The 27820-nt window shown below is 62.0% G+C and overlaps 1 protein-coding gene across 1 annotated transcript; it reads right to left on the bottom strand.

The window, feature by feature from the left end:
- Nucleotides 1–91: 91 nt before the first annotated feature.
- On the bottom strand, nt 92–23563 carry MYO15A (myosin XVA). Its single transcript, XM_030459959.1, is given in 65 exon segments — nt 92–380; nt 482–622; nt 1280–1413; nt 1673–1806; nt 1898–1989; nt 1992–2031; nt 2133–2295; nt 2382–2478; nt 2696–2773; nt 3246–3340; nt 3447–3577; nt 3696–3778; nt 3880–3953; nt 4186–4258; nt 4410–4476; nt 4584–4717; nt 4805–5010; nt 5391–5465; nt 5605–5716; nt 5928–6069; nt 6153–6271; nt 6353–6468; nt 6836–6911; nt 7010–7069; nt 7193–7314; nt 7570–7666; nt 7754–7844; nt 8057–8198; nt 8310–8373; nt 8490–8551; nt 8671–8797; nt 8877–8965; nt 9071–9165; nt 9277–9468; nt 9646–9718; nt 9828–10006; nt 10541–10776; nt 10867–10962; nt 11601–11731; nt 11806–11887; nt 12041–12094; nt 12380–12464; nt 12535–12710; nt 12788–12905; nt 13109–13233; nt 13340–13385; nt 13498–13652; nt 14018–14095; nt 14270–14395; nt 14795–14926; nt 14999–15094; nt 15170–15293; nt 15888–15946; nt 16044–16157; nt 16273–16434; nt 16612–16725; nt 16808–16871; nt 17350–17453; nt 17734–17739; nt 17874–17964; nt 18101–18175; nt 18389–18498; nt 18604–18667; nt 18879–18961; nt 19862–23563. Coding segments are annotated over 65 exon segments (10485 nt in total). The 3' UTR covers nt 92–278.
- Nucleotides 23564–27820: the final 4257 nt, after the last annotated feature.

Genomic DNA, 27820 nt, shown 5'->3' with positions numbered 1-27820 from the left:
CACGGGGATGGGAAGCTGAGGCAAGGGATGGGGAAACAGGCATGGAGACGGGCAAAGTGAGGCAGGGGGTGGGGAAACTGAGGCAGGGGGAAACTGAGGCACGAGACACATCAAGCTCAGCACAGAACCATGGACACTGAGTCGGGCCAGGCTCCCGGGCGTGTTCAAACCCCCCGAATGACAGTGAATCGTGAGGAGGGGATGGGGACAGGGGACAGTGCCCAGGCAGGGGACACCCGTGCTCCAGGTGTCCCCCGTGCCCCTGGGTGGGGGTGTGCTCAGAGCAGGGTGATCTCGCTGGGCGGCAGCGTCAGCCTCTTCTCCCGGGCTCCCAGCAGCATCTCCATGTGTGCAGCCACCACTCGGCACAGCTCCAGGCCCTGCCCGGGAAGGGGACAGGACGTGGGTGACCGTGACACCGCCACGGCCACCCCGGCAGGTGTGGGGTGTGTGTGTGTGTCCCCCACCCAGTGTCCCCTACCTGCTCCAGCTGCAGCTGGGTGATGCCCTGCGCCAGGAGGTCACCCAGGGTGATCTCCACGTAGGGGTAGCTGGAACCGGCTGTGGGTCGCTGTGTCCGTGTGGATTGGATCTCCTTCAGAGAGAACTTGGCGATGGGCTCCTGGGGATGGGGACAGGGGGTGGCCTGGGGACCTCACCAAAGGGAACGAGGAGCGGAGTGGGTGGGGATGGGGAAGAGGGATGGAGGGTGCTGTGAGGGATGGAGCAGCTCTGCTCTTGGGATGGAAGAGTTGGGGGTGTTCAGCTTGGAGAAGGCTCTGGGGAAACCTCAGAGCACCTTCCAGTGCCTGAAGGGGCTCCTGGAAAGCTGGGATGGGACTTGGGACAAGGGCAGGGAGGGATGGGATGAGGGGGAATGGCTTTAGACTGAAATAAAGGAGATTGAGGTGAGATTTTAGGAGGAAATTCTTTGTTGTGAGGGTGCTGAGCCCCTGGTTGCCCAGGTTGCCCAGAGAAGCTGTGGCTGCCCCATCCCTGGCAGTGTTGCTCCAGGTGGGATGGAGCTTGGAGCAGCCTGGGCTGGTGGGAGGTGTCCCTGCCCATGGCAGGGGAATGGAACTGGATGAGCTTTAAGGTCTCTTCCAGCTCAGATCAGTCTGGGATTCCATGACAGGGCACAGGGTGGGCAGGAGAAGGCAGACGTGGCCCAAGCCAAGGCCCTTGTCCCCTGTGGCAGAGGGACATGACTCCCGCCCTGCCACCTCATTCCAGGGGGGCCCAGCTGTGCTCAGAGGGCCCTTGCAGCCCCCCCACCTACGTGGGTCTCCTTGCTGAGGAAGTTGAGGCCGTTCTGGTTGACAGCCAGGATGCAGGGCGAGACGATGGCGTTGTTGCTGCAGCTTTGGATGTAGAAGAAGGATGAGCCAAACATGGGGCAGGCGCTCAGCAGCCCTGCAGGGGGGAGGAGAGGGGCTCAGAACCCACTGGCCCCCAACTCCTGCCTGAGTGTAGGGCTGGGGATCAGGTGGCCCTGCCACGCCACCACCTTCCTGTCCCCCTGTCCTGCTGGATCTTAGCATCATATTCCCCAGAGCTCTGGGCCCTCGTTAGGAGGACACCATTAGCACTGCACCCCCAGCAGCACTGCATCTTCATGAGCTTGGGGTCCTCATTAACATCTCCTCCCCATCAAGGTCCTCTCCCCGCTCACCTAGGAACTGTGCCCTGGCCTGGTGGGCACTGAGTGCCTGGGCTTGCTCCATGTGCTGGGTCACCAGGTGGAGCCAGGATTGAGTCTTCAGCAGGTGGAAGAGCTGGGGGGGGACATAGTCCTGCACCTCTCGCCTGTGGGGAGCCACAGGTCAGGGCCACCTCTAGCCAGTGGTTCCCACCCCCCATGGGACCTGTCCCTTTGGACCCCCCGTCCCAGCCCTACTCGGTGGGGACGTGGTGGCGGTCCTTGGCTCGGTGCTGGAGGGCGGCCAGCTTGGCCACGTGTGGGAAGTGCTGCTCTCCCAGCCTCGCCGAATGGAAAGGACAGTGAACAGCCCCTTGAGGTAGTCAGGAGCACCTGGGTGGGGGGACAGAGCACAGGGACACGGCTTGGGGACGGGGGATGCTCAGGGAAGGGACACAGGAGTGGCCCCAGGGGAGCTGGGTGGGGTGGCCCGACCTGGTTGTAGTGGACGGTGACGTAGAGCTCGTTGTCAAACTTGAGGGGTTGGCTCCAGACCACGCGGCGGCACCAGAAGGTGTAGGTGGGATCCCGGGGTTCCGTCTCAGCAGCCACATCCAGGACATATTCCCGGCGGGTCAGTGGCCGCACGCTCTTCCCTGCACCATCCCCAGAGCCTGAGTGTGGCCACCAGGTGTGACACACACCGGTGGCATGGCCATCCCTGTCCCCAGCAGCCCCTCACCTCCATCCATCACCACGAAGAGGATGTACTCCTCAAAAGCCTCGGGGTGCTGCAGCCCCATCTCCCTGCACAGCTCCTCGATCACATCCAGAGCCACCTGGGCACAGGGAGAGTGGGACAGTGCCACCTCCCTCTGTCCTCAGAGCCACCAATGGGTCCTGCACTGGGGCTCATCCCACGCAGCTCCCCAGGGAAGGGATCTCCCTTTCCTGGAGAATAATGTCCCCCAGCTCGGGGACAGCCAGGGGGTGCAGCTCCCCACATCCACACCCCACAACCGGGGGTCACTGAGCCCCCAGCCCCCTCCAACTCACTGAGCACGTCTTGATCTTGAGGTGCCTCTCAATGCCACCAGGCAGGAGGAAGAGCTGGCGCTTGGCGCTGCGTCCAGCCTGCAAGAGGGGACACATTGGGGCACACAGGGGACCCTTGCACAGCAAGACCCCAGACGACACCCCAAATCCCCAAGCTATCCTGTGGGAACTATCCTTTACCTGCCTGTCCTGCCTGGGTAAGCCATCATGCCCCCCACCCTACATGCACCGAGCTGTATCCCTGCTGGGGACCCCTGAAAGCTCAGGGCACTCCTAAAGTGAGGAGTAGACTTTAGGGAGCAGAGCTGAGGAGCAGACTCCACAAAGGATTGGGCTCTCTGCACCAGCAAGGGGGCATCAGCTGAGCTCCAGGGGGGCATCCCAAGCCCATGGTCGGATCCCAAGGCCGTCCTGAGCCATGAATGGATGAGGGAGCCTATAGGGGGTGATCTCAAACCCATGGTGGGGATCTAGAACCTCCAAGAAGGATGTCAAGCTGGTGCCAACCCTGCCCCATGTCCCATGGGCACCCATAAGCACCCGGCCTCACCACCATGGCCTTGAGCTCCATGCTGCTGGGAAAGAGGCTGCGGCCACCAAACTGCAGGGTTTTCCTCAGGTTTTGCTCACAGGCTTTGGCGATGCCTGGTGGGGACGGGTGAAGGATGGGGCTGAGCCACATCTCCAGAGCCCTGTGACACCCCTGGGTGTCCTCACCCACCATGCACCCAGCGGCGTGCCCAGCCCCTACCCTGGAAGGGCAGCTCCGGGTGGCTGCTGGCATCCTGCAGGAAGGCCAGGAGGAAGGGCTTGAGCACCTCTGAGCACTTGTAGTAGGCAGCGAGGATGTAGAGCAGCCTCCAGCCCTTCTGGCAGCTGTCCCTGTCGGGAGGACCAAGGACTGAACCCCCGGGGAGGACAAGGGTGCCCGCGGTGGCTGCGGTAGCTCAGTGTCCCCATTGCCAGGCTCTGCACAGGTGGCACGGGTGCAGGGACTCACGGCTTGGAGCTGGTGTTGTTGGTGACCTGTTTGATGATCTGGCAGTACACCTCATCCCGCAGGACCTCGTGCTCTGCGCACAGCTGGGGGATAAGCATGGTTTGCTCTGCTGCTGGAGGTGTCCCCAGCTGCCACCCTCCTGCCCAGACACCCCCAGGACTCGCTGCCCCAGCACGGGATTTACCTTGAGGATGGTGCAGACAGCATCCAGCTCTGTCTGTCCCCTAAGAGGGTGATCTCCCATGAACTTCATCACAGCTGGGGACAACAAAGACATGTGGTGACACAGCTCACCCAGTCTCTTCCCAAGGGACACATTCCCCTGAGTGCAGGCAACATCCCAGGCAACGAGGGGCAGTGGGACCAGAGGAGAAACCCCCATCCACAGGCCACCCCATCTGCCCATCCCAGTCCTGTCCCCACCCTCCTCCAAGGATGGGGATAGGGATGGCCAAGGGGAGGGGGACAAGGCAATGGTGCCCCCACCTACCTTGGAAAGCCTCAGCAGCAAGTTTGCTGTTGCCACCATCCACAAATTCAATGAGTGACTCCTGGATAGGGACCTGGAGAGGGAGAAGGTCACCTTCCGTGAGCAGCCAGAGGGGATGGGCTGGGGGTTGGGGTAGCATTTGGGGACCTCACAAGCACGTCAGGTCTTTGGGAGTACCTGCAGGTGACAGCAGGGACACCCCAAGGCACCCCGCTTCCCCATACCTTGGTGAACGTCAGCATCTCCAGCACATCAGACACATCCCTCTTGTCCTTCATCCCACTCAAATCCCTGGGAGAAGAACAGGTTGTCCCCACCATGGGTGTTCCCACCATGGGTGTCTTCATTATGGGGTATCCCCATCAGAGGATGTCCCCATCCCCCCACCAAGCACTCACGTGGTCCCTCGCCGTGCCCCACGGAAGTATCTCCGGGCAAAGGCCATCATGGGGCAGGTCCCCACGCCAGCCCCAAGCTGCTCACCACCATCTCCTTCCAGACCCTCCGTGGTGGTGGTACAAGTGTGGGACCCCTGCAGAGCAGAGCAGAGCAGAGCAGGGTGGTGGGCACCGGGCACAACCCGGCACCGTGACAGTGACAACCTTGGGCCAGAACCCACCTCAGTTTTCCGGTCAAGCTCCTGGGCCACGGCAGTGGAGGCCACGGCCACAGCCACTGCTGCTGAAGCTGCCACCTTGCCCGGCTTGTCCCTGGGCTCCTCTTTCCTCTCCGCTGGCAAATGGACAAAGTCGGGGGCGGCGACGGGCTGGACGTACTCGGTGGGGAAGAGCCCTGACCTGCCGTGGATGGCCCCGAACTTCCACCCTGTGACATGTAGATGTTGGGCATGGCCCCAGGCTGGCAGCCCTGGGGGTCACCCCCTTGAAAAGCCTCTGCCTGCTCCCTCCTGCACCCTGAGCCCTTCCCAAGCCCAGAGGGTTGGGATGGGAATGGCCACAGTTTAGTGCTGCTTAGGATAAAGGTACAGAACAGAAGCCACAAAGCCCATGGCCTTTGGGCAGCCCCCAGTGCCAGCCAGGGTGGGCACTGCATGCCAAACATCCCCGTGCCAAAAAGAGCCCAAATCATCCTGCTGTGGGGTGGCAGAGGACAGATCCTGCTCTATGCCCCAGCCCCAGGAGGGGCCATGGCTCAGGGAAAGGGATGCACACCAGGGACACACAGAAGGATAAAATGGCACCCACCAAAATCCTGGGTGCCCGTCTTCAGTTCCTCCAGGTACATCACCTTCTTGCGGACCACGCAGCCATAGAATTGGTCTGCAGAGACATTGTGGGGCCATGGCGTGTCACAGGATGTGATGCCAGGGCACAGCCACCCCCAGGGCTGTTGGAGCCATCTGGTCCTGCTGCCTCCATGCCCCCCATGGAGGGTGTTTTGACATGGGGGGCTGCTCACCTCTCTCAAGGTGCTCCAGTCGCTGCAGGTGGATGATGTCCCCTTTGTGGAAGCTGAGCTGGCCCCTGTCCTCTGGGCTGTAGTTCCTCACGGCTACCACATACTGGGAATCCTGGACACAGGGCTGGGCTGGCACAGCCCATGCACCCACCCACACCCACCACATCCCACCCAGCATAGGAGCTTCAAGCATCCATGGCCACAGAACAACTCCAGGGTATTCCCCCCAACCAAAAGTGGTCCCATTTTCAAGGTCTGGCGCCCAGGACATACCCCCAGCTGCCCCCCCAGCTGCCCCCCCAGCCCCAGGGCACCCCCCCCACCTTCCCCAGCTCCGTGATGAAGTGATCGACCATAGCCTTGACCTGAGGGGCTTTGGGGGAGAAGAGGATGAGCTTCTCACTGCTCAGGTTGAACTCCAGCATGTTCCTGGACGGGGTGGTGACGAAGAGCACGTCGGCGTAACTGGGGCAGGGCAAGGGGAGGCTGAAACACCCTGCACCCCAGCACCCATCCCCACCCTGACCACCCAGGCTCCTCATCCTTACCTGTACGCCCGCAGCACCCGCAGCTGCTCCCCGGGGACGTTGGTGCCCTTCACCACCCGCAGCAGCTTGACACCCGTGTGGGACACAGCCAGGATCTGCACGCCTGTCCCCACGCTGCCCTGTGATCCAGGACACCATCTCAGCTGGGGACACGGGGCTGTGCTCTGTCCCCCAGGCCTGCCCCGTGGCTGGATCCTCACCGTGGCAGGGAAGAGACGTGAGAAATAAACCTCACAGCCATCCCGGGCGGCGGCGATGATCTCCCTCTTGACACTCTCAGTGGCCACAGGGCTGAAGGAGTCCAGTTTATTTTCAGCTGTAGGGAAAAATACCCCTTGGTGAGTGTCCCCCCTCCCCAGGGAGGATCCAGATACATTCAGAGTCAGAACAGGGTTGCTCATCCCCCTCCCAACCCTGGTGGGATCATGAGATGCCAGGTCCCCCCCCCATCGGGCACCCCATAATTCAGCAAGCCTGGATGAGACCTGACACAACTCATGACTTAGTGCAGCACTACATCACTGGGAGCTCATCGTATTTGGATGCAAAATTCTCCCCCGGCTTTAAGCAGAGCCAGTTGTGGCTTAGAGATGACCAGGAGATGAGGATGGGTAGAGGAGTGGTGGGTGTGAGATCCCCAGATTTGGGGTCCCCAGGTGTGAGCCCCCCAGCCTGGGGGTTACCAAAGAGGGATTTGAGGCGGAGTCGCTCCTCCTGGCTGATGCGGATGCAGGTGTCAGAGAGGGTGTCAGTGAAGATCTAGAGAAAGGGGTTAGGAGCAGCAGGGTGAGGGGTGGGGGTGTGCCCCCCCAGCCCCTCTGTGCTTCCCAGCCCCACCCCCTTGCTCGGTGCCTCACCTGCCGGAAAATGAGGTCGAGCAGGAGGGGGTTGTTGATGGTGTCCTTGGGGTAGAAAACCTGCCAGGTGGGAGAGCAGCACAGCATCACCCACCCTGCAGGGCCTTAGGCACAGTGAAAAGTCCCTGATACCCTGGTAACACTTTGAAACCAGCCTGTCCCCGTGTCACCCCCTCCCCACACCTCCTTGCGGATGTAGATTTTCCAGGGCACGTTGTGATAGGTGTAGAAATCCTCACTGCAACTCCGGTGCAGCTGGGTCTGGACCTGCTGCCCCTCAGATGGGAGCTCCCGGGAGACGGCGACTGCAAAGGGATGGAAAGGTCTGCGTGTCCCTGGGGGGACCCACACCAGCCCCTCTTCACCTGGGGAAACTGAGGCACAGGGGGACAGCTGTGGGGCAGGGAGGGTTTAGCTGGGTATGGCAGTTATTCCATGAGGGTGCTGTAGAGCTGGACATGCACCCAACCATACCATGCATCACCCAGTGCCACCAGGGAGGACTAGGTCCCCCATTGAGCCCTGGTCCCCCCCAGTGCCACAGCTCTGCCCTACAATACCTGGGGGCCGGGTGGCCACCGGACGCCCCGTCGGTGCTGGCAGCTGGTACCTGCTGCTGGTGACTGGCTTCACCGTGGCCACTGTCTCCTTGGGCCCCTGTGAGGCAGAGAGGGGGCTGTGGTCAGGTACTGTGCCCCCCCCTCCCAGCATGACACGGGGGACATGGGGTGACTCCATCCCTACCGCAGCTGCCGGCACCCGGGCTGCCGAGAGCTGCTCCTTCAGGATCTGCATGGCTTCCTCATGGGGGTCCAGCTTCTTCCCAAAGAGTTTGCTACAGAGACAGCACCCCACACCTGTCTGCACCCCACAGTCTGCACCTCACATTGTCTGCACCCCACATCGTCTGCTCCCCCCATCACCCACACCCTGGCATTGCCTGCACCCCACGTCGCCTGCACCCCACGTCACCTACACAGCATCAGGGCTGGCACCTGCACATGCAGGCAGGAGAAGCACACAGATGTGTGAGGGCCAGGGGGGTACCTGGGGGGCTGGGGGCCGCGCAGGGCAGGCTGGCACTGCCGGATGATGTTGCGGATGTCGTGCGTGGGCCGTGGGAAGTGTTCGGAGTTGAGCCGGGAATGTCTCACCACAGTCTCACCCGGCCACTGCCGGGCCACGGGTGCTGCAAGGACAAGCATGTGGCTCAGGGGACATCAGGCATCGCCCTCACTCCTGAGACGTGGCTCAGTCCCTTGAGTCCCCATTTCTGCCCCATTGCCCCAAGACCCCTTACCAGTTTTCTGTGAGTAGGGTCGGGGCTGGGGTGCACGGGCTGGCGTCCTGCCCGCTGCTCTGCCCTGCAAAGGACACCCTGCCATGAGTACCCAGCACCCTCAGCTGCCCCTACCCTGGGGAGCTGCCCCACAGCGAAAGTGGGGCACGGATCGACCTGCCCCATCTCTGCCCCACTGACCAGGGGCCCGGGGGGCTGGTTGGCATCTGCCCGGCGCTGCGGGGCCGGGGCTGGCTCCACGCCTGCGAGGGCAAAGGGGAAGAGCTCAGCCGTGGAGTCCTGCAGCCCCCCCACCCCATATCAGGTGGGGAAACTGAGGCAAGGAGCTGGGTCAGGATGCAGGAGCAATCAGGGTGCTCACCTCTTGGCTGATGGATCTCCGTGGGTGCAGGGGGTCCGCTCCGTTCAGCATCGCCCCTGCGGTCCCCCCCTCCCGTGCCCCCTCCGCCCTTCATCCTCTGCACAATGGCAGATGGCTTCTCCAGCTCCTGGGGGGCAGGTGTCAGGGGACAGAGACCAAGTTACCTGCACCCCCAAATGCCTTGGGCAGGGGGACATCCCTCTTACCCCATTGCCATAGGAGAGCACTGGGTCAAAGAGGCTGTCCAGGTACCGGTCCAGACCTTTCTGGCTGCGTGGCTCCCCAGATTCCCCGTCTGCTGGGAGATGAGAGGGGATGAGCTGCGGGCAGCAGGGTTTCCCTGGCACGGTGGGCTTCACCGGCACAGCCCCTCCAGCAGCTCTGGGGGGTGATGTCCTACCAGAGGGGTGGTACGGCTCAGCGGATGGCAGCGTGGGGGCTTTCACAGCCGGGGGAGGAGGCACTTCATCCAAATCCAAGCCATAGCCCAGCACTCTGCAGAGAGGGAGGATGCCACATCTCCCCCCAGGACTCCAACCCACGCATCCAGCCTGGTGCTGGTGTTCCCCCCTACAGCAGGGGACACATCCCTGCCCAGGTACCTACGCCAGGCTGTCCCTGCCGCGTCTCTCGGTCCCCTCCCATGCAACGAGGAAGCAGGACTTCTGTTTGGGAAAACCCCGGAGCAGCTCGAGGTCGGAGATGAGGTCCAGGACGTAGTCATGGCCAGCCAGCTCAGCCCACTGGGCACCTGCCTTCATGGCTACAGACCAGCCACGCCAGCCCTCCACCAGCCCCCTGCCAACAGTGGGTCACTGGGGATGGGCACAGGCTGCCCGTGGTGCCCCAGTTCTGCTGGGACACCCTGCCCACGGGCCAGGCATCTGGGCTCCCAGATCCTAGGGTCACCCAAAATGGCCCTGAGGTGATGCTGTGCCCCACCAGTGGGTGGGTGGGTGCTGGTCCAATGGGTACCTGTGCTTCAGGACATTCCCAGCCAGGTCCTCACCCGTGCTCCAGGAGTGGACAGAGCAGGAGAACTGGTCACCTAGGGAGGGACAGGCAGTGAGTGGGTCCCTTGCTGCGCACAGTGGTGGCAGGGTGGTCAAGCTTGGACCAACCCTCCCCACTGCCATGCCCCCATCCCTGCTCCACACCATTGAAGCAGTGGAGGTCCAGTGCCATGCTGGCCTGCCGCCGGTTGGCCGTCCACTCCAGCAGCGAGGGCGGGAAGGTGCGGGCGGCCGCGGCGCCGAGCTGTGACTGTGCCATGGCGTGCATCAGCTTGCGCTGGCACACGGGCTTGTAGCCAGCAAAGGCGTAGTCAGAGACAAATCTGTGGAGAAAGGAGAATCCCTGGGCACATGTGTTGGGCTGGCCAGAGGGATCCAGGTGGGATTTTGGCATAATTCATGGGCAGGTGTGCCCTGGGAAGCAAGGAAGGTGCTCAGAGCATCTCTAGAGTGATCTGGGCAGTATCCCTGGCCATGTGTGCCAGGATGGTCCAAGGGATTCTGGGAAAACCTGAGCATAATCCCCAGGGGACATGTGCCAGGTTGGCCCTAGGAAACCACAGAAGGACCTCAGAGCATTTCTGGAGGGATCTGGGCAGCATCTTGGGCACGTGTGCCAGGCTGGTGGGAGGGATTCTAAAGGAACCTGAGCATAATCGCTGGGCAAGTGTGCCAGCCTGGCCCTGGGGACCACAGAGGGACCGCAGAGCACCCCTAGCAGGACCTGGGCATCACCATGGGCACATGTGCCAGGGTAGTATTGAGGAACCCTGTAGAAACCCAACAATGTCCCTTGTCATGCATGCCAGCCTGTCCCCGAGGATCCCAGCCAGTCCCCGTCCCCAGCCCCGGCTCACTTGAGCAGGTACTTGTCGAAGGCGGCAGAGGGGGCGAAGGCGCTGAGGCAAGCTGCCAGCAGCAGCCAACCCCGCTCCTCGTTGTTAACGTTGGTGTTCCGCCAGACCTGGTTGGCGGCTTGTGCCAGGAGCTCGTCCCGCAGCCCCGGCAGCGACAGCCCCTTCTGCACGATGTAGTTGCCAAAGAGGGTCTCCTGTGAGCCGCCCAGCCCCGGGTCCCCCATGAAGCGCAGGATCTGCCATGGGGACAGCAAAGCTGTTCCGCCACCCCCGGGCAGGGGGCGGGCAGGAGATCACTGTGCCCGATCCCACAGGATCCCACCTACCAGCTGGAAGAGGCTGAGCGCCTCGTGGCGCAGCTCCTCGTCCAGCCGGGTGAGAGGGGCCACCAACGGGGCCGTCAGCATCCCGAACGCCGGCTCCTGCGGTGACACCCGCACCCGTGGCTACCGGGGCCCCCGGGGAGCTGGCCCCACGGCGCTGAGCGTGGCATTGATGCTGCATAGGGGCTATGGGGTTGCGAAGGGGCTGGGATGCAGGATGGGGCTGGCAACCCCCCGGCAGCGGGGCAGGGATCAGCCTCCCGACGTGAGGCTGAGAGCAGGGATCCGGCCCCGGCGCTGTGATTCGGGACGCCGGGCATTGGGAAACAGAGGGTGAAACTATGGGGCGAAGAGGAGCAAAGGGGGACAAAGCCACCGGGGATGGGGCCGGGGTCCCGGGAGCAAAGCCACCTGGTCTCCCGCCCCAGCGTTTCCGGATCTGCCCCGCGTCGGGCGTCCAGGAGGGCTCGGCCGGTCTCTCTCCGATAACCTCAGCGGGGTCCCCCCGGCCTCTGGAGACGACAGGAACCCACGGGGAGGGAGGGAGGTGGCGGCCGGCTCCCCGCAGCACCCCAGCCACCCCGGATCCGGCCCCTCTCGCACCCCATGGCATCCCCGGCTTTGCCGCGGGGCCCCTGGACCTAAACCGCTCAGCCACGACCGGGACGCCGAGAACTCCCCGAAATCCGGCTGCCCACCGGGACAGGCTCCCCGTCGGGCCGCGGCGCACACCTTACCTGGAAGTGGCCCCGCACGTACTTGGCCATGGGGTAATCATTGATGTCGAGCGGGAGGGTGAGCTGGGAGTCGGGCTGCAGCGACGGCGGCGGCACCAGCACCACGCACCCGGCGTTCACCTCCCGGGCGGCTACGGCAGAGCGGGCAAGCTACGGCACGGCCGTGGGGATGGGAATGAGGTGGGTGGGTATGGGATTCACTCACCTGCAGCGGCCTCCAGCAGCCCCATCAGCTCAGCCGGGATCTCCAGGTGGGTGACATCCACCACCTCCCTCCTCGTCAGCTCCTGCCGGTGTGGCAAACAGATGCACCCACTGGCACCCATGGGTGCCCCGGCTGGCAGCACAGGGATGGAGGAGCACATGGCAGGGACGAAGGCACAGCAGCATGTGTGTCACACTCATGTGCTCCCCAGTGCTGCATGCCTGCGCACCATTACCTGCTTCATCCTCTCCTTCTCCTCTTCGGCCCGCCGGCGGGCATCCTCCCTCCTCTGCAGGCAGAGCAGCCATGCTGAGCCCTCACCAGAAGGGAGGAAGCCCCAGAGGCCACAGGACCACTCTGGGGTGACACTGTTCCCCCATCATCACCAGGCTTTCACCCCAAAGTGCCACTGCCCACCTCCCACGGGGCATGGAGGAGGTGGTAGAGATGGGATCGAGGGGGCTCAGGCTTTGGGAGTGCCTCTATGCCTCCTCCACACCCATCACCGAGCATGCAGCAGGGTGGGAGCAGGTGCCCAAGACCCTCCCCTGAGATGCAGCAGCCCCCACCTCACCTTGAGGTACCGCCGGCGGTTCACGTAGATGTGCACCAGCGACCTGAACTTGATGAGCGTGCGCCGCATGCGCCGGTACCGCTGCCTGCGGGAGGACACCCGTCACCCTCTGCCACCCACTGGTGCCCACCCACCACACCTAGAAGGACCCTCACCTGGCCAGGTAGCCCCGTGCCCGGGTCTGCAGGAGGACGATCTTTCGGCGGAGGGAGCGGAAGCGTTTCTTGATGAAGAAGGTGCGAGCGTAACGCTGGAGCGTGAGCGCGGCCAGGTGGTGGGCACGGGATCGCTTGCTCTCCAGTGACTGATACAGCTGCTCCTTCAGGAAGAGCTGGGGAGGGGGGCGATGCCGTGAGCCCCTCAACCTTCGCCCCCCCTGCCCTGGGCATCACCATGGTGGGATGGTACCTTGCTGACACCAACGTAGTACATGCTGGGGTTGACGGGGCAGAGGCTCCTCAGCATCTCCACACAGTTGGCCCCATTGGGAATGACACGTGACCACATGTCCACGAGGCAGCGGTACCTGGGGAAGCCCAGTGACACCCTCACCACAAGGGACCCCACTGGGACACCAGCACAGCCCCTCCTGGTGGTGATGAGCACCGCACCTGGGAGAGAAGCTTCTCCCAGGGGAGAGCAGGGGCTCCCAGGTCTTACTGTGGGTGGCCAGAACACCCACAAGCTCTGTGGCCTCCTCTCACCCTGGCGGTGGTACCCAAGCCACACCTGTCAATGAAGACGAAGAAGGGGATGCGGATGGGGAAGCCCTCCTTGCGGATGCGGATGGTCTCCAGGATCCCCGAGTACCGCAGCTGGCTTCTGACCACGTCATTCTCAAAGAGCCCTGGTTCCTATGGGGAGAATGGGGAGAAGCCTCGGTGGTCACACAGGAAGACCCCCGTGCACCACGTGCCACCATGGTGAGGGCAGACAGTGTCACCACGGGCTGGTTCTCACCTTCTTGTTGTTGGGTTTGAGGCAGCGCACAAAGAAGGGGTTGCACCTGCATCGGAGAGAGCCTGTTGGCCGTGGGGGACAGGGGACAAAGCCAGCCTGGCCACCTCAGGCTTGGGTCTGCCTGTCACCACTGTCATGCCTGTCCTTCCTGCCCTGACCTCTCCATCCTTTCCACCAGTTCCAGGAGTGACTGCTGGAACCTGGCAGCCACGGTGGGGGCCTTGTACCGCCGTGTTCTGGTGCTGCTCCTCCTGACCAGGCTCCTCTGTCGGGCCAACACCTGGGCATGGCCGAAGAAGAGGTTGGCCACCACCTTGGGGAGAGGGGAAGAGTTAGGGAGGAGGAAGGTGGCACAGATCTCCTGGCAACTCCTCCCAGCCTGGCCACCACATGAGCCCTGAGTAAGCTGCATCCCCCATTCGTGGCCAGGTTCCATGGGTGGGGATGGAAAAGCACAAGAGCAGCCCAAGTGCCCATTTGTGCCACTGCTGGAGGGGTCAAAGCCCAGAGGAGCCCACGAGAAGAGAGGACCAGGTGGACCTGGAAGCATTCTCTGCTCCTAGTCCCCTCAGGCTTCACCAGTCGTGGGGGCACACACACTTGGGGACATGAAATGTATGGAAGGGATTCTCCATAGCCGGTGTTCCCCCAGCACCACAAGGCCAGGCAGGGCCCTACCTTGGTCCTGCTGTTGATGAACAGGTCCAGCACATCCTGACGGACCTGGTCGTAGTTTTTATCCAAAAATTTGTGAACCTGACAAAGAGTGACACCTCATGGTGAAGAGCCCAGTGGCAAAGCAAGGGGAAGCAAGGAGCTCCAGGCCAGGACAATGCCCCAGGGCTATTCCTCACCCCCAGGGGCTGGGTCAACCCCATAAACCTCCTCTTTAACTCTTAACCCTTCAGGGTGCATCCCACTGCTGCAAACCTGGTAGGTCACCTTCCCTGCGTAGTGCTTGATGGTGAACTCGGGCAGTGGCATCTTGGGCTTGGTGTAGAGTGGGTTCATCCCGTGGTGGTAGTGACACTTCTGCAGGAACGTGTGGTCAGTGGCCTGGGAATGAGACACAGGGGTGAGACACAGTCTGAGAGGTTCAGCAGCCCTGAGGATGCAGGGACCTGGATGGGGATGCCTGGACAACTGTCCAGACCCTGCTCTCAGGTCTGCCACTGAGCAGCTGCATGGGCATGGACATCTGCTGCTCCATGCCTCAGTTTCCCCATCAGCAGAGGGGGTGCAACCACACTTCTCCTTTTCATAAGACAGCAGTGAGGTGCATGTGTTTCAATAACTCCTACATAAGCAAGTTCTCCAGGAGAAGCTGCTCCAGTGGCACCAACCTCAGACCTCTTGGCTTCTCCCAGGTCATCCAGGACAGCTCGGGAGCAGAGCAGCCCTGGGTCATGGTGATTCCCCAACCCCACTGACCAACCAGTGCTGCCCACCCCTCACCTGAGGGAAGCAGCTCTGGTCATCGAGGATCCGGAGGATGCCGTAGGGCTTCTGGGAGATGAGGTCAATGCAGGGCTGGTTGTCACTGAAGGGGATCTCCTTCCACTCAATCTGCTCTCGGATGTATTCCTCCTGTGGGGCCAGCACTGGGTCAGCCCCACACCCCTGTCCCCACCGTGGTGCTCAGCGTGGAGCAGAGCCCACCTGCTCCTCCTGGAAGACGATCTTGTTGAAGAAGAACTGCAGGTACTCATTGGCATAGTTGATGCACAGTTGCTCGAAGCTGTTGAAGGTGAGGTCCTGCAAGAAAGAAGGGTCATGGTGCCGGAGACCCCACAGCTCTGGGGGGATGGAGCTGGGAGGGATCCTGCTGACCTCAAAGCCATAGATGTCCAGGATGGCGATGGAGAGGGCCTCCCGCCGTGGGTACACCAGCTTGTTGATGCGGTCTGTGAGCCAGCTGAAGAGCAGGGAGTAGAGGGTCTTGGCAATGGCATCCCTGGGGAAGGGTGAGAGGAGCAGAGCTCTGAAGCTCCATCACAGCACGGATCACACCCCCAACACAGTGGCCAGCACCCAGCCCAGCCCCACGTTGTGCACGGGGCAAGTTTTAACCACAGGAGAACCCAGTTGTCCCCTTTCCTGGCCTGACATCTCACCTGCCACCCCATCCCTGGTGGCCACCTCAGGGCCAATCACCTGTGACCCCACAGAGCCTCATTTTGAGTGTCCAAATACTGATTTTAGGGTCCCAGTTCTCATTGTAATTAACAAATATTCATTAGGAGGGTCCAGACCTTTATCTGGACAAAACTCAACTGATAAACTCCAGAGCCTCATTTTAGAGCCCAAAGCCACATCTCAGAGTCCACAATTTTCTTGTTTCTAAACTCCAATCCTGCAGCTCCAAAGCCTCGTATTTCTGGTGAAAAGGCTCTGTTGTAGTTTGCAAAGCCTCCTTTTTAGAGTCCAATGCCACATTTTTAGTTTCCAAACTCATTTTTAGGCTTTCAAGGTCCAAGCTGCATCTTGAATGTCCAAACCCTCAAAGTTAGGATCCAAGCCCCTCTTGTAGCCCCTCTCTTCCCTCTACCTGGCATCTACGGCGCTTTCAACAGTCAGTGGGGTGTAAATCTTCTCCCGCAGTGCTTCCTGGTTGAAATAAATGAAACCAACAGTGTGATGGAGCTGTAGCACCACCAGCCATGGTCCCCGTGGACCACAGACCCGTGTCCCCTCCTGCACTCACCGTCACCTTGAAGGTGATGGCTTTCTGCAGACCTTCAGGGGAGACCTGCAGTAGCTCAGCCACTGTCCGGATCTCCGCATCACTCACCACCATGGCCACCTCCTGGCAGTCAGACTGCAGGACACGGGGAGGTGGTGAGATGTGATGATTCTTTCCCCCACCACCACTCCTAGAGGTCCACCACATCCCAAATCTTGGGGCGAGCACAACTTGGTTTCCCTTCGGGTACCTCGTATTTTTCAAAGTAGACGTTGCCCAGGTGGAGGACAGAGGAGAGGATGCGGAAGATGCTGTTCTGCTCCTCCAAGCTGAAGTTCAGCACCTCCATGGTGTTGAGCAGCCGATGGAAATCCTCTGCATCATCCTTGCCTGGGATCTCACAGTTCCCACCCTACCAAACCCCCCCCCCCCATGGTGTCATCAGTGGGGCAGCACCCAGGGGTTAGGAAGGGGGACACCCTGAGCAACCTCCCCATTAACACGCTGGATCCAGGAGGATTTAGAAATTGACCAGCTTTGGCCAACTCCCCCCAAAATGGGCAGCTGGGGGGTTGGGGGGACACTTTACCTGGTTCAGGTAGTAGTAGGTCTCAGCTCCCTGCAGGCAGTAGCGCTGGCGCTGCTGGGTGGGCAGCCCTGCCAGCATCTCATAGAAGATGTGGTAATTACGCTCGCTCTTGGCCTGGGGAGCAGAAGATGGAGGTGGGGTGAGGGTGGCAGGGGAGGGAGGGAGGTGACAGAGCCCAGGACCCCCTTGCACCCACCTGGAAGACGACACGGGACTTCTCCAGCAGGTACTGCGAGGTTATGGCACCGCAGATCAAACCGCTGTGGGGGGTGAGAACATCCTGGCTGGAAACCTGGGTGCAGGCAGGGGCTGTTTCCCCCCCTCCCCCTCCGTGGCACCCACTCCTGTCCCCATGGTCCCCCCAAGCACATGGGGAGTTCAGTGACAGTCCCCAGGGGCTCTCCACCAGAACTTTGGGCAGGGAGCTCCACACCCAGCTCCCAGCAGAGGGATGGAGCTTCGGCACCCTGTGGTGATATTGCTGGGGGTCAGCAAGAGTGGGACAAGCCATGGGGACAAGGACAGGGACCAAGTGCCAGCCCAGGGGACAGCATCCCTACCTAGGGACAGCCCACACTGCCCATCCAGGGGGCATCGCCTTTCTCCCACCAAGTTTTGTCCCTCAAGTTGTCCCAACGTGTATCCCAACCCAGAGCCAGGAGCAGGAGGGCTGGGGGCAGGGGGGGACACACAGGGTTGGGGGTTGGCGATGTGAGGACATCACTCGGCATTACTTACTCCTCCAGAAAGATTTCCACAAACTTCCCAAACCTGCTGGAATTGTCATTCCTCACGGTTTTGGCGTTGCCGAAGGATTCCAGCAAGGGGGTCGCCTCCAGGATCTTCCACAGTAATGAGGAGAGCCATGGGGTCACCCTGACATGCCACAGGCTGTCCCCATAGCTAGGCGACCCCTCTTGTCACCCTGCCACCCATGCAACCCTCCCTGCCACCTCTTGCAGACACCCACGGGTGCCAAAATTCAAGGGTCCCAGGACACTATGCACCCAGCTCTGGCTTTCCATCCCTGTTGTCCCCCTGCAGCTGGGGTGATGTGGCAGAGGTGCCACCATGATGTTCAGTCCCCTTGAACCCTCCCACCCCACGTGTCCCACCCAGTACCTCTATCTGCCATGGTCCAGGTGGAAGCACAGGGACAAGAAGAGAGCAATGGAACCATGAGGAGGAGAGCACAGGGAGGTGGGACAAGGTGGGACAAGGTGGGACAAGGGGACAGGGACATCCCCAGGGCAGCACCCTACCTGTGGGGCAGTGCTGCGTTTCTGGCTGACGGCTGCCAGGTAGCGCAGGATCAACTTGGTGGCTTCAGTCTTCCCTGAGCCACTCTCCCCACTGAAACAGAGAGAGGGGACACGGCTGGGGCTGTCACCGGGTGGTCAGAGGGGTCCACCCACCCCAAACAAACCCAGCACCCTGTCCCCAAGGCACCCATCAGCCCCAGGGTGCCCTGTTGACAGCCGTGTCCCACCTGATGACGATACACTGGTTGTGTTTGGCATCCATCACTTTGGAGTAGGCGACATTTGCGATGGCAAAGAGGTGTCTGGGGAGGGGGGGACAGCAGAGTGGGGGCTTTGGTGCCATCACCCAGCACAGGGACCCCCAAACATCCCCAAGCATCCCCACTGCTGCTCCAGGACCCTATGACCAAGGGTTCTCAGAGCCCTGGGAGGGGTGCTATAGGAGCCAGGGGTAGGTGACAGTGGGCAGGGATGTCCCTGTCCCCGGGGGCATGCAGGGCCACCCCAGTACTCACGGTGGGTTCTCTCCCAGTGCTCTGCCTTCATACTGAAGCACCTGCTCCGTCCCGTAGATGTTGTAGAGCCGGTACGGGTTCACTGACAACAGGATGCTGCCAATGTAGGTCTGCAGGAGAGCTGTGTTGGGGGCTGCACAGAGGTCTGACCACCCCCACCCCTCAAGGAACTTCCCCCAGGGTCTCCAGGAGATGCTGTGTGCTCCTAAACTCACGTAGACGAGCTGGCGCTCGAACCGCGTCCGGAGGTTGCTGAGCACTGTGGCTTCCTGGAGGTCCCTGGCATGGAGCAGAGGATGTGCTGGGGGGTGGCATGGGGACAGGAGATGTCTGCTGTCCCTAAGCATGCCCCCAGCACTAGGAGGCTGGACCAGACTCCATGGTTGAGATGGGGTGGGAACAGCCATGAGGTGCGTGGTGGGGTTTGCAGGTCTGTTGGGCCCCGTGGCACTAGGTGATGGGGAGTGGTGAAGGAGATGGGGACACTCACTCCAGCTGGGTCATGTCCTCCAGGCCGTCCTCCTCCTTCACCTCCTGATACCGTACGATGGGCAGGCTGCACAACGACTGCATCTGCACAGGGCAACCCAGCCAAATCCTGTTACTGCAGGGCTGTGCCAAACCCCTATGGTTGTCCCACCTGGTCACCAGCACCCCAAAACATGTGACCCCAAAGCAGGGAACCTTCAGCCAGCAATGGGGGAATCCCCAAGAAAGCACTCCACTGCCTCAAAATGCACCCCCCAGCAAGTGTATCGCGTGTCAGGGGAGAGCAGCAGCGATGGAAATGAGGACAAGAGGCCATCAATGTGTCCCTGGGGTCCAACCCAGGCACAGCTGCTCCTGATGAGCCCCAGTCCCACTCACTGTGGGCAGGTGGGAACAAGCAGAGGCAGCTGTGCCACCCCCATCACACCATCCCATGGTTCCCCCAAACCCTGATGGGGGCTGTAAGGAGCAGGTGATGGAGACCCCTGAGCAAAGTGGCACCTCCAGGAGGGATGGTGGAAGGAGGCTGAGCCATGGGGCTGGGGGCTGCTCCCCGTGGCCATGCCATGCACAGAGGTGACAGGGACAGGTGGCACTCAGGGGCCTGTGCTGGCAGCGGGCAGGAAAGCGGACACCCCCCGGGTCAATGTAAGTGCCACCTGCACCCAGCCCAGCTGGAGATCGGGTCTCACCATTTCCATACACCAGAGTCAAGTGTCCCTAAGGGGGCTGTGCACAGGGAGGGGGGAACACACAATAGGCAGTGACCACCACCCCCCCGCCCCACGACAGGACCCCCACCAGCACCTGGCACCCCCAAAGAAACTCACCCCCCACCCTTATCACTGCAACCCCCACCCCAGCTCTGCTGGCTTCGTGTCCCTAGTGAGCCAACAGCCATCTCAACACGCCACCCAGGACTCTCTGGCCACCACTCTACTGGCGGCACCCCCTGGGGGCTCCCCACTTCCCCACTGGTGTTACCTTGGTGCGCCAGGGCTGCTTGGTGCCCAGGTACCCCTGTGCCCAGGGGTGCCGGTCCTTCCAGCCAGCCCCAGGCGAGTGCCGGTTCAGGTATCGGGTGATGTCGGCTCCCCGCTGGCTCGCCCACCGCCGGCTACGCTGGCCGGGTAGTTGGGGGGGTCCCTGCTCTGCCGTCCAGGCGTCGGGCATCTCCCGCACCCGCACGACGTGCTGCGTGGACCAGTGCTGCTTGTACATGCGGGACGCGCGGCGGAAAGAGCCCAACCTCTGCACCTGCGGCGTCACCACGGCGTAGCGCCCCGCGCCCTCCTCCCCGGCCAGCCCATCGCCCTCGATGGCTTCTGGGCCACGGCGTGGGGTGGCCGGTGAGCCAGGAGCTCGGCCGCGGGGTGCCGGGAAAGCGGCTCGACGCTGGGGTGAGGGGCTGCGGTTGCCTCTCAGGGAGGAGGGGAGGACGGGGCGTAAGGCGTCGGCCCAGCCCCGACGCCCAGCCGGAGGGCTCGGGGGTCTGCGGGTGCTCCCGTCCCGCTGGGATGGGCGCCGGGGCCAGGGGGGCAAGCGGGAGGAGGGACGGCGGGCGGGGTGTGGGGATGAAGGGGTTTGAGTGGGGGTCATGCTCTCCACGAGCAGAGATGCCAGGGACTGCCCCACGGAGGGGCTGCGGCCCCCCACTTCGGTGGGAGATGGCCTGGCCGGGGAGGAGCGGGGGGCCATCCCGGCAAGGGGCTGCCCAATGCGTTGGATGAAGGTTTTGGGGTTGCTAGGGGCGGGGTTGGGAGGAGGGGGCACCCTGGCAAGACCCCGTGCTACTCCCTGCCAGGAGGGCAGCTCCTCATCCCAGGAGGGGCCCAGGCGGCGGCTGCCAGGGCGGGAGGTGGATGCCAGGAAGGGGGTCCTCTGCAGCGGCTTCACCGCCTTGGTGGGGGGCTCGGGGAGCCGGGGCCAAGCCTGAGGGAGCGGCAACCCGGGAGGGCTGCTCCGCCGCGATGGCCGTGGGGTCAAGGGTCTCCCTGATCCTGTCCCAGGCACCCCCAAACTCCTCCCCCCCGCCCCCGGTGAGCGGGAGGTGGCTGGAGGTGGGGCGGCGAGCTCAGAACCAAGCCGCCGGATGCTGGCCCCGAGGGAGGGGGATCGCCGCAGCCCCTCGCCCCGCACGCTGCCGGGGCGCTGCCGGGATGGGGGCGGCGATGGGGAGCTCCCGGGGTTGGCAAAGGGGTTACGGAGGGACAGCCGCCGCAAGACCCCCGGTTCTCCCGGAGAGGGCTGTCCCCGGGTTCCTGCCTGTGGGGAAAGGTCCCTGGTGGGAGACGCTCGTGGCGGGGAGCCAGCACTCTCCATCCCCGGCAGCCTACGGCTGGAGCGTCTGTAGGAGGGCTGGGGGGTGCGGGAGTCCCGAAATCCCCCTGCACCCCTTTTCAGGCGGCTGAGGGGCTGCGAGAGGGAGCGCTGGAGGAACTGGCCCAGGGGGCTGCCGCAGGCACGAGCTGCCGAAACCCGGCGTCCCGGGGCTGCTGCGGGGCTGGGGGCTGCCGGCGGCGGGGGCGGCGGGGGCTCGTATTCATCGTAGTCATCCTCGTCACGGGTGGTGGGCAAGTGGGGGGATGGTGGGAGGGGGACATCCAGGCGGTCTCTGCCAAAAATCTTGACCTGGGGCCGAGGGAAGAGCCTGAATTTCCTATTGAGCGAGAGCTTGGAGGAGAGGGTCTCCCGCATGCCCCGGAGCGAGGAGGCGCTGAGGATGGAGAAGGGATACTCCTTGTCATCCTCCTCTTCTTCATCCCACTCCTCAGGCTCCTCAGCCTCAGCGATCTCCTCCAGGCCCATGGCATAGGGGTTGCAGGAGGACTGGGCATGTGGCACCCACCCCCCTTCGCTGTACTGGATCCGATGCTCAGGGTACTCGCCCCCTGGGTACCCCCCAGCAAGGGGCTCCCCAAAGTCCTCATAGGGGTCTCCTCCATAGCCGTAGGGCCCCGTTGCCTCCTCACCATACTCTGGGTCACTGCCATAAGGGTCGTAGAGAGCAAGGGGGGAACTGCCCTCATATGGCTCCTCATCCTCCAGCTCTGAGTAGCTGTAGGGGTGCCCTGATGGGTCACCCTCCTCCCAGGCTCCCCCATAGTAGTCATACTCATCCTCTGTCTCATAGCCAGTGTAGTCAGCATAGGGGCTTGGCCCCATGTCGTCGAAACCAAACCCTGATGAATACGGTGGGTTTTGGAGGTATCCTCCCTCCTCCTCAGTGTAGCCACGTCGGGGGCCATATACTCCATCCTCCTCCTCGGTGTAGTCATTCCAGGGACCATAGGCTCCCTCTTCCTCAGCATAGCCACGTTGGGGGCCATAACCTCCATCCTCCTCCCTGGTGTAGCCACGCCGGGAGCCATAGGCTCCATCTTCCTTCCTAGCATAGCCACGTCGGGAACCATAAGGTCCATCCTGTTCCTTGGCATAGCCACGGCGGCGGCTGTAGGCTCCGTCCTCCTCCTCGGCCCACCCGTAGTGTGGTGCTGGAGGCTCCACAGGCGCACGCTGAGATGGCCGCCGGGACGGGCGCCGCACCAAGCTACCAGGCCTCTCCTGGCCGAGTCGCGCGGTGCCGGAGGCCGACAGCCTCCTGGCACTGGGGATCCGCTTCATGTTGGCCCGGTGCCTGAGGATCTCGTCTTCTGCAGGAAACGGCAGCTTCTTGGCTCCGATACGGGAGAGCCAGGCCGGGTCGGCCGTCCGGCCACCCCCCACCAGCCGCCCCCGCCGGGAGAGCACCTTCCTGGCCAGCCAGCCCGTGGCCGTGGCTGCCTTGCTCAGCACCTGAGCCCTCGGCTTAAATTTCCTTTCCGGGCGTCGGCGGAAGAGGGACTCATCGTGCTCGGCTGCCTGCTCACCCCCCCGCAGCAGCAGGAAGGATGGCTTGGCTGGTGGGGAGCTGCTGGCCTCCTCCTCCTTCCTCTTCTTGCCCACACGCTTGAAGCGAACCATCAGGTTGGAGGTGGACTTGAGCACCGCCTTGTTCTTCTTCTTCTTCCTCTTCTTGGTGCTGTGCTTCTGCAGCCCCCAGAAGAAGCGGGATGTGTTCTTGAACTGCCCTTTCTTGGGCCGACGCAGCCCCAGCTTCTTGAAGCCCAGGAAGAGCTTTGAGGTGCTGCGGAAGCTCCGCTTTGCCCGGGCCTTTGGTGCCTCTGTCTCTGCTGCCACTGCTGCTGCCTCTTCCTCGGCCAGAACTGGCTCTGCAGGTGCTTTAGCCTTGCCCTTGGCCTCTGCACCCTTGGCCCCTTTCTTCTTCTTGTCAGCCGACAGCCCCATCGCCAGCTTGGAGGTGCCTTTCTGGTTCTTCTTGGTTGGTGCAGCATCACTCTCGCTTGCCTCCTCCTCTGTCTCCACCTGCACCTTCTTCCCCCGGCCTGGCTTCTTCACCATCATCCCCTTGAGGGCTCCCTTCTTCTCCTTCCCCTTCTCCTCCTTCTTGGGCTCCTCCACATTATCATCCTTTGCCTTTTCCTCCTCCACCACCTCCTTCTGCTCCTCTGCCTCCCCCACCTCCGACTCCTCGTTTTCCTCCGCCTTCAGCAGCTCCGAATCCGAAGTCTCCTCCGTCTCGCTGGGCTCCTCCTTCTTGCCCTTCTTGCCATCCTTCCCTTTACCTTTGCCCCCCTTCCCTTTGGCCTCCGCATCCTTTTTGGTCTCCCCCTTCTTGCCGGCCATCCTGGCAGTGGCGCCCACTCATGCTCCAGCCCCACCGGGGCAGCCCTGGGAGATGATGCCCCGCACCGGCACGAGGCAGCTCCCAGCACACCGTCTGCTTCCCGACCCCGCAGCCTGCCCCGGGGGGTTATTTACCTGCACCCAGTTTCGCCGAGGCACGTACTGGTGCGTGGCTCCCTTGGCCGCCGGTGTCCCCCCGCTTGGCATGGCGCTGGGGCGCTGGGACGGCAGCCCCGGCGCAGCCCGGGGGGAGCTGCCTCTTGCGGCACCCGGCTCGGTGCTGGCGGCTGAGCTCCGGCTGTAACCCAACCGCCGGGGCTTGCGGCAGCATCAATAATGTAAGGGATGCTCCGTTCCAGCCCCGAGACTTTTCCAAAGGAGCAGGAAAGGGCCTCCCATGGCGGGGAAAATCCCCCCATGGCGACGCTGCAGGGGACGGTGCGGAGGGACCGTCACCACCGCAAAAACTGGACCCTGCCTCCTCCATGTGCTCTTCCCTGGGGAAGCAGCCTCTTTGTCCAGCCAGCACAAAGTGGGACGAAGCCCAAGGACCCATCTGCCACCACAAATCCAAACCACGGCACCAAGAGAGAGGTGACAACTTTGCAGAGCCCAGGGCATGCGCGGCGCCGGCACCAGGAGCACAGCCAAGGGGAACACCATGGAGGAGGAACCCAACACCAGACCAAACCCCACAGCCCCACTGGAACACAGAGGGGAGCCCAGAGCCCACCAGGGTGCCCCCCACATCATGTCATACATGTTGCATGTGTGTGCAGGGTGCCACGTGTGCCCACAGGTGGATGGCAACGGGGGGATTGCGTGTGCCACACGTGTGCCCAGCGATGGTGGCGTGTTGGCACACACACACACGTGCCCAGGCGTGGGGTGACCACATCAAAAGTTAATGCTGGGGCTGGATTCCTGCTGCTGCAGGCTCATCAAAGTTTAAACAGCAGCAGAGGGAACTCACCACCCCGTGGGCAGGACAGCACCCGCTGCATCCCCACGCAGGGGGTATCTGGGGAGTCCCAGGGGAGGAGCAGGAGCATCCAGCTGTGAAGCAGTTGGAGGAACACAATAACCATCAGCAGCTGCTGGACTGAACCCAGAGACCTTCCCCAGAACCAGGAGAACACCTTGGTGGACAGGGAATGAACCCTGGGTGCAAAACCTGGCAGCAACGGGTTCCCTGGGGGGGGTGACGGGGCGTGGATCTCTGGAACAAAACGTCCAGAGCATTCTCTGACCCTGTCACCCCTGAACAACTCCAGCCATGTCCGACTGCCACAGCCCAGGGACATGCTGGGACTGGCTGCAGAAAGGAGAGGGTGGCTTTGGCCACCAGGGTTCTGCTTCCCACACCCCAGCCCAGCACAATGTGGGACCATACCACTGGAGCACCAGCACCACTGGGGCACAGCTCCTGGGGTGGCAGCTCCACTGTCCCCAGGCAGTGGGGTCACCACCTGGTCCCAGCTCCACTTACAGCCTGTTTCCAGTTCCAGCCAGCCCCACTGTGCCAGTTCCTCCATCGTCATGCCCTGGCCCCATGGTGCCAGCCCAGTTGGCCAAGCAAGACACCTCCAGGCTGCAGCATCTCCCATCAGGTACCATCCTCTTTCCACAGCAGTTCTGCATCCTCTCTCCAATGTCAAAGCCCCCCATGCACATGAGGCATCTCCACCACAACCTTTGCTGCTCTGAGCCACAAGCCCCAGGGACACCAGGAGCACCAGTACACGCTGGACCCTTCCAGCAATGGGCAATGTGACAGCAGCACTGGGTCTTCCACATCCCCGAGGCACCGAGGAGTCTCTCCTTTCTCCCCCTGAGCACCCATCACACCCCTGAACTGGCTAATTTCAGCACCCTGCATCTCCAAGGTGATGCACACCTTGTCCCTGCCTCCCAGCTGCTGCCTGACACTGAGAGCTGCCCACAGGGGAGGTTTTATTATGAGGAGAATCCAGAGCAGATGCTGGGAGCGGAGACCAGCTGGGCAGGACACATCCTGCCCAGAAACAATGTCTGGTGGTCCCAGAGCCAGGTGACAGCCCCAAGCCATCACCTCAGCCTTGAAGCAGAGCCCAAAGGCCCCATAGAGGTGGGCTGTGGGGCCAGGCAGCTTTCCTGGTGTAAAACAGCTCCAAGGTCAAAGGAATGAGGGTGGAAGGTGGTAGGAGGTGTGGGACAGAGGCTGCTTGGGGAGGGAGTGGTGGTCAGAGAGCAAAGCTTCACTCTGGAGGGCAGATGGAACGCTGAGACTGTAGGGAAAGTGCAAGTGGAAAGGTGAGAGAAGGGTCTGAAGGCAGCGAGCATCTGCAGGGACAGGGGATGGGCAGGGAGAGCCCGAGAGGAGGGCACACAGCACACCCTGACCCCGAGGAGCCGAGCCCCGTCCCGCAGCGACTGCGCACAGACCAACGTCGCACACAAAGCTCCCACTCTGGCCCTTCCCACTGTGGCCTCCACGAACCCAAGGGACGTGCCACCCAGCTGGGGGACTCACACCCACTCACCTGGGGTAGCCTAGCTGGCCCACATGGCACCGGGCCAGCTCGGTGCTGCCCGAAGCCCCTGGCTCTTCTGGTGTCGTGCTCTTGGCCTCGCTCTCCTCCCGGGACCGTCACTGCCCCGGCTGCCACGGGACCATATTTGCTGCACGGAGGCTGCTGCCACCCAATGCATATTTGATGACTGCTATTATTGTCATCTCCAGTCATGAGCAGAGGGAGGGGAGCTTGATTTTCCCTCTGCAGAGCTGGGGAGCAGCAGGGAGAGAGCTGCTGGAAGGGAAAGGGGCAGCCAGCTCTGGTCTCTGACCATGCCTCCCCCAGTGACATACTGGAGAGCCCAGCAGCCCCTTCCCTCCAGGGACGTAGATCTGTGTCACTTCCATGTCACCAAGCCCAGATGTGAACAGCTGGTGAATGGCCCTGACCTGCTCCTTGCCCCCAAACTAAGGCAAATTTAAGAGAAATTACAGGGATGAACACACACACACCCTCTCACACCCCTCTCCAAAGCAGGGCTGGGACAACCAGCTCCCACAGCCAGGCAGAGAGAGGGGATCCAGACAATGCTGGATCCTCTTTAGGGCAGGACACCTCCTCCACAAACTACCCGAGAGCCTCCAAGCTGCATCCTCCCCCTTCCAGAGCTTGGTTTCTGCATCCCACTAAGCTGGGGACTGTTCTCCTGGAGCCCACGCCTCTCCCCAACCCAGGAGCAGCGAGAGCAGGGAAAAACTTCCCCTCCCCTCCCTTCCCCTTCCCTTCTCCCTCCTTGCAGCCACGTCCCTGCTGTAATGCGGTGGGTATTTATTATGCTGATTCCTCAGAAAGCGAGGGCTTAACTGCAAATTACAATCAATAGCCCCAATCCCCCAGGGACCAGTTCATCATTTAGCAGGCGCAACCGGAGGAATTCTAAACTATTTGCCAGCCGTAAATCCTCCTCTCGACTGCCTCCCCAGCCAGCCCTGCACAAAACACGATGGCTGCTTGGGGTGACCCCTTGTCAGGATCTGAAACAATTAAGCTGTCATTGTGGATCGTGACTCTTATATACAGCCCTGAACAGCACTTTAAGATGTCAGCGTGATGGGGTGAGGGAAGCTGGCTGAGGCGAGCCCGCCGCAGTAACTGTCTCTCATTGAATTAAATGAGAGTATTTGGAGAGTATTTGGAGTCAAAGTCTCTTTTTATTACCTTGCAAACGATTCCTGACTAAATTAAATTATAAAACGAGTGTTCAGCCAATCAAACCTGCTTGATTGCCTGGAACAGGCATTTTAAACCCAGCACGCCTCGGGCCGCCACCGTTTGCAGGAAGAGATGGAAGGTGGTGGGTGGGCTGTACCCACCCCATTTCACCCCTGAACATGGCTCAGAGGTGATCCATGACTGCCCTGTGCAAGGAAAGCAGGGACAGGGCAGGATCTGTGCAGCCCACAAAAAAATGAGGACAGCTGAAAGAGCAGGGGAAGGGCTGGGGGATGCAGCACAGAGCAGACCACCAGCCAGGCTGCTTTCTCCAAGCATCATCCAAGCCAAGCCTCCCCTTGTGCAGCAGAGAAAATGCAGCATGCTGCTCTTTGGAAGGGCAAATCCACCACTCCTGAGCCTGCAACTGCCTCCCATCCTCCAGAACAGAAGAAAATCTGTCTCCAAAAACACCCAGCAAAGAAGCTCTGAGCACATCTCCCTTTGCCAGCTCCCCCAGAGCCAACGAGGGGTTTGGCCGATCCCATAA

This window comes from Calypte anna, chromosome 14 (assembly GCF_003957555.1).
Source record: "Calypte anna isolate BGI_N300 chromosome 14, bCalAnn1_v1.p, whole genome shotgun sequence".
In the NCBI taxonomy this organism is placed as follows: Eukaryota; Metazoa; Chordata; class Aves; order Apodiformes; family Trochilidae; genus Calypte; species Calypte anna.
This window is presented reverse-complemented; position numbering and strand designations above follow the sequence as displayed.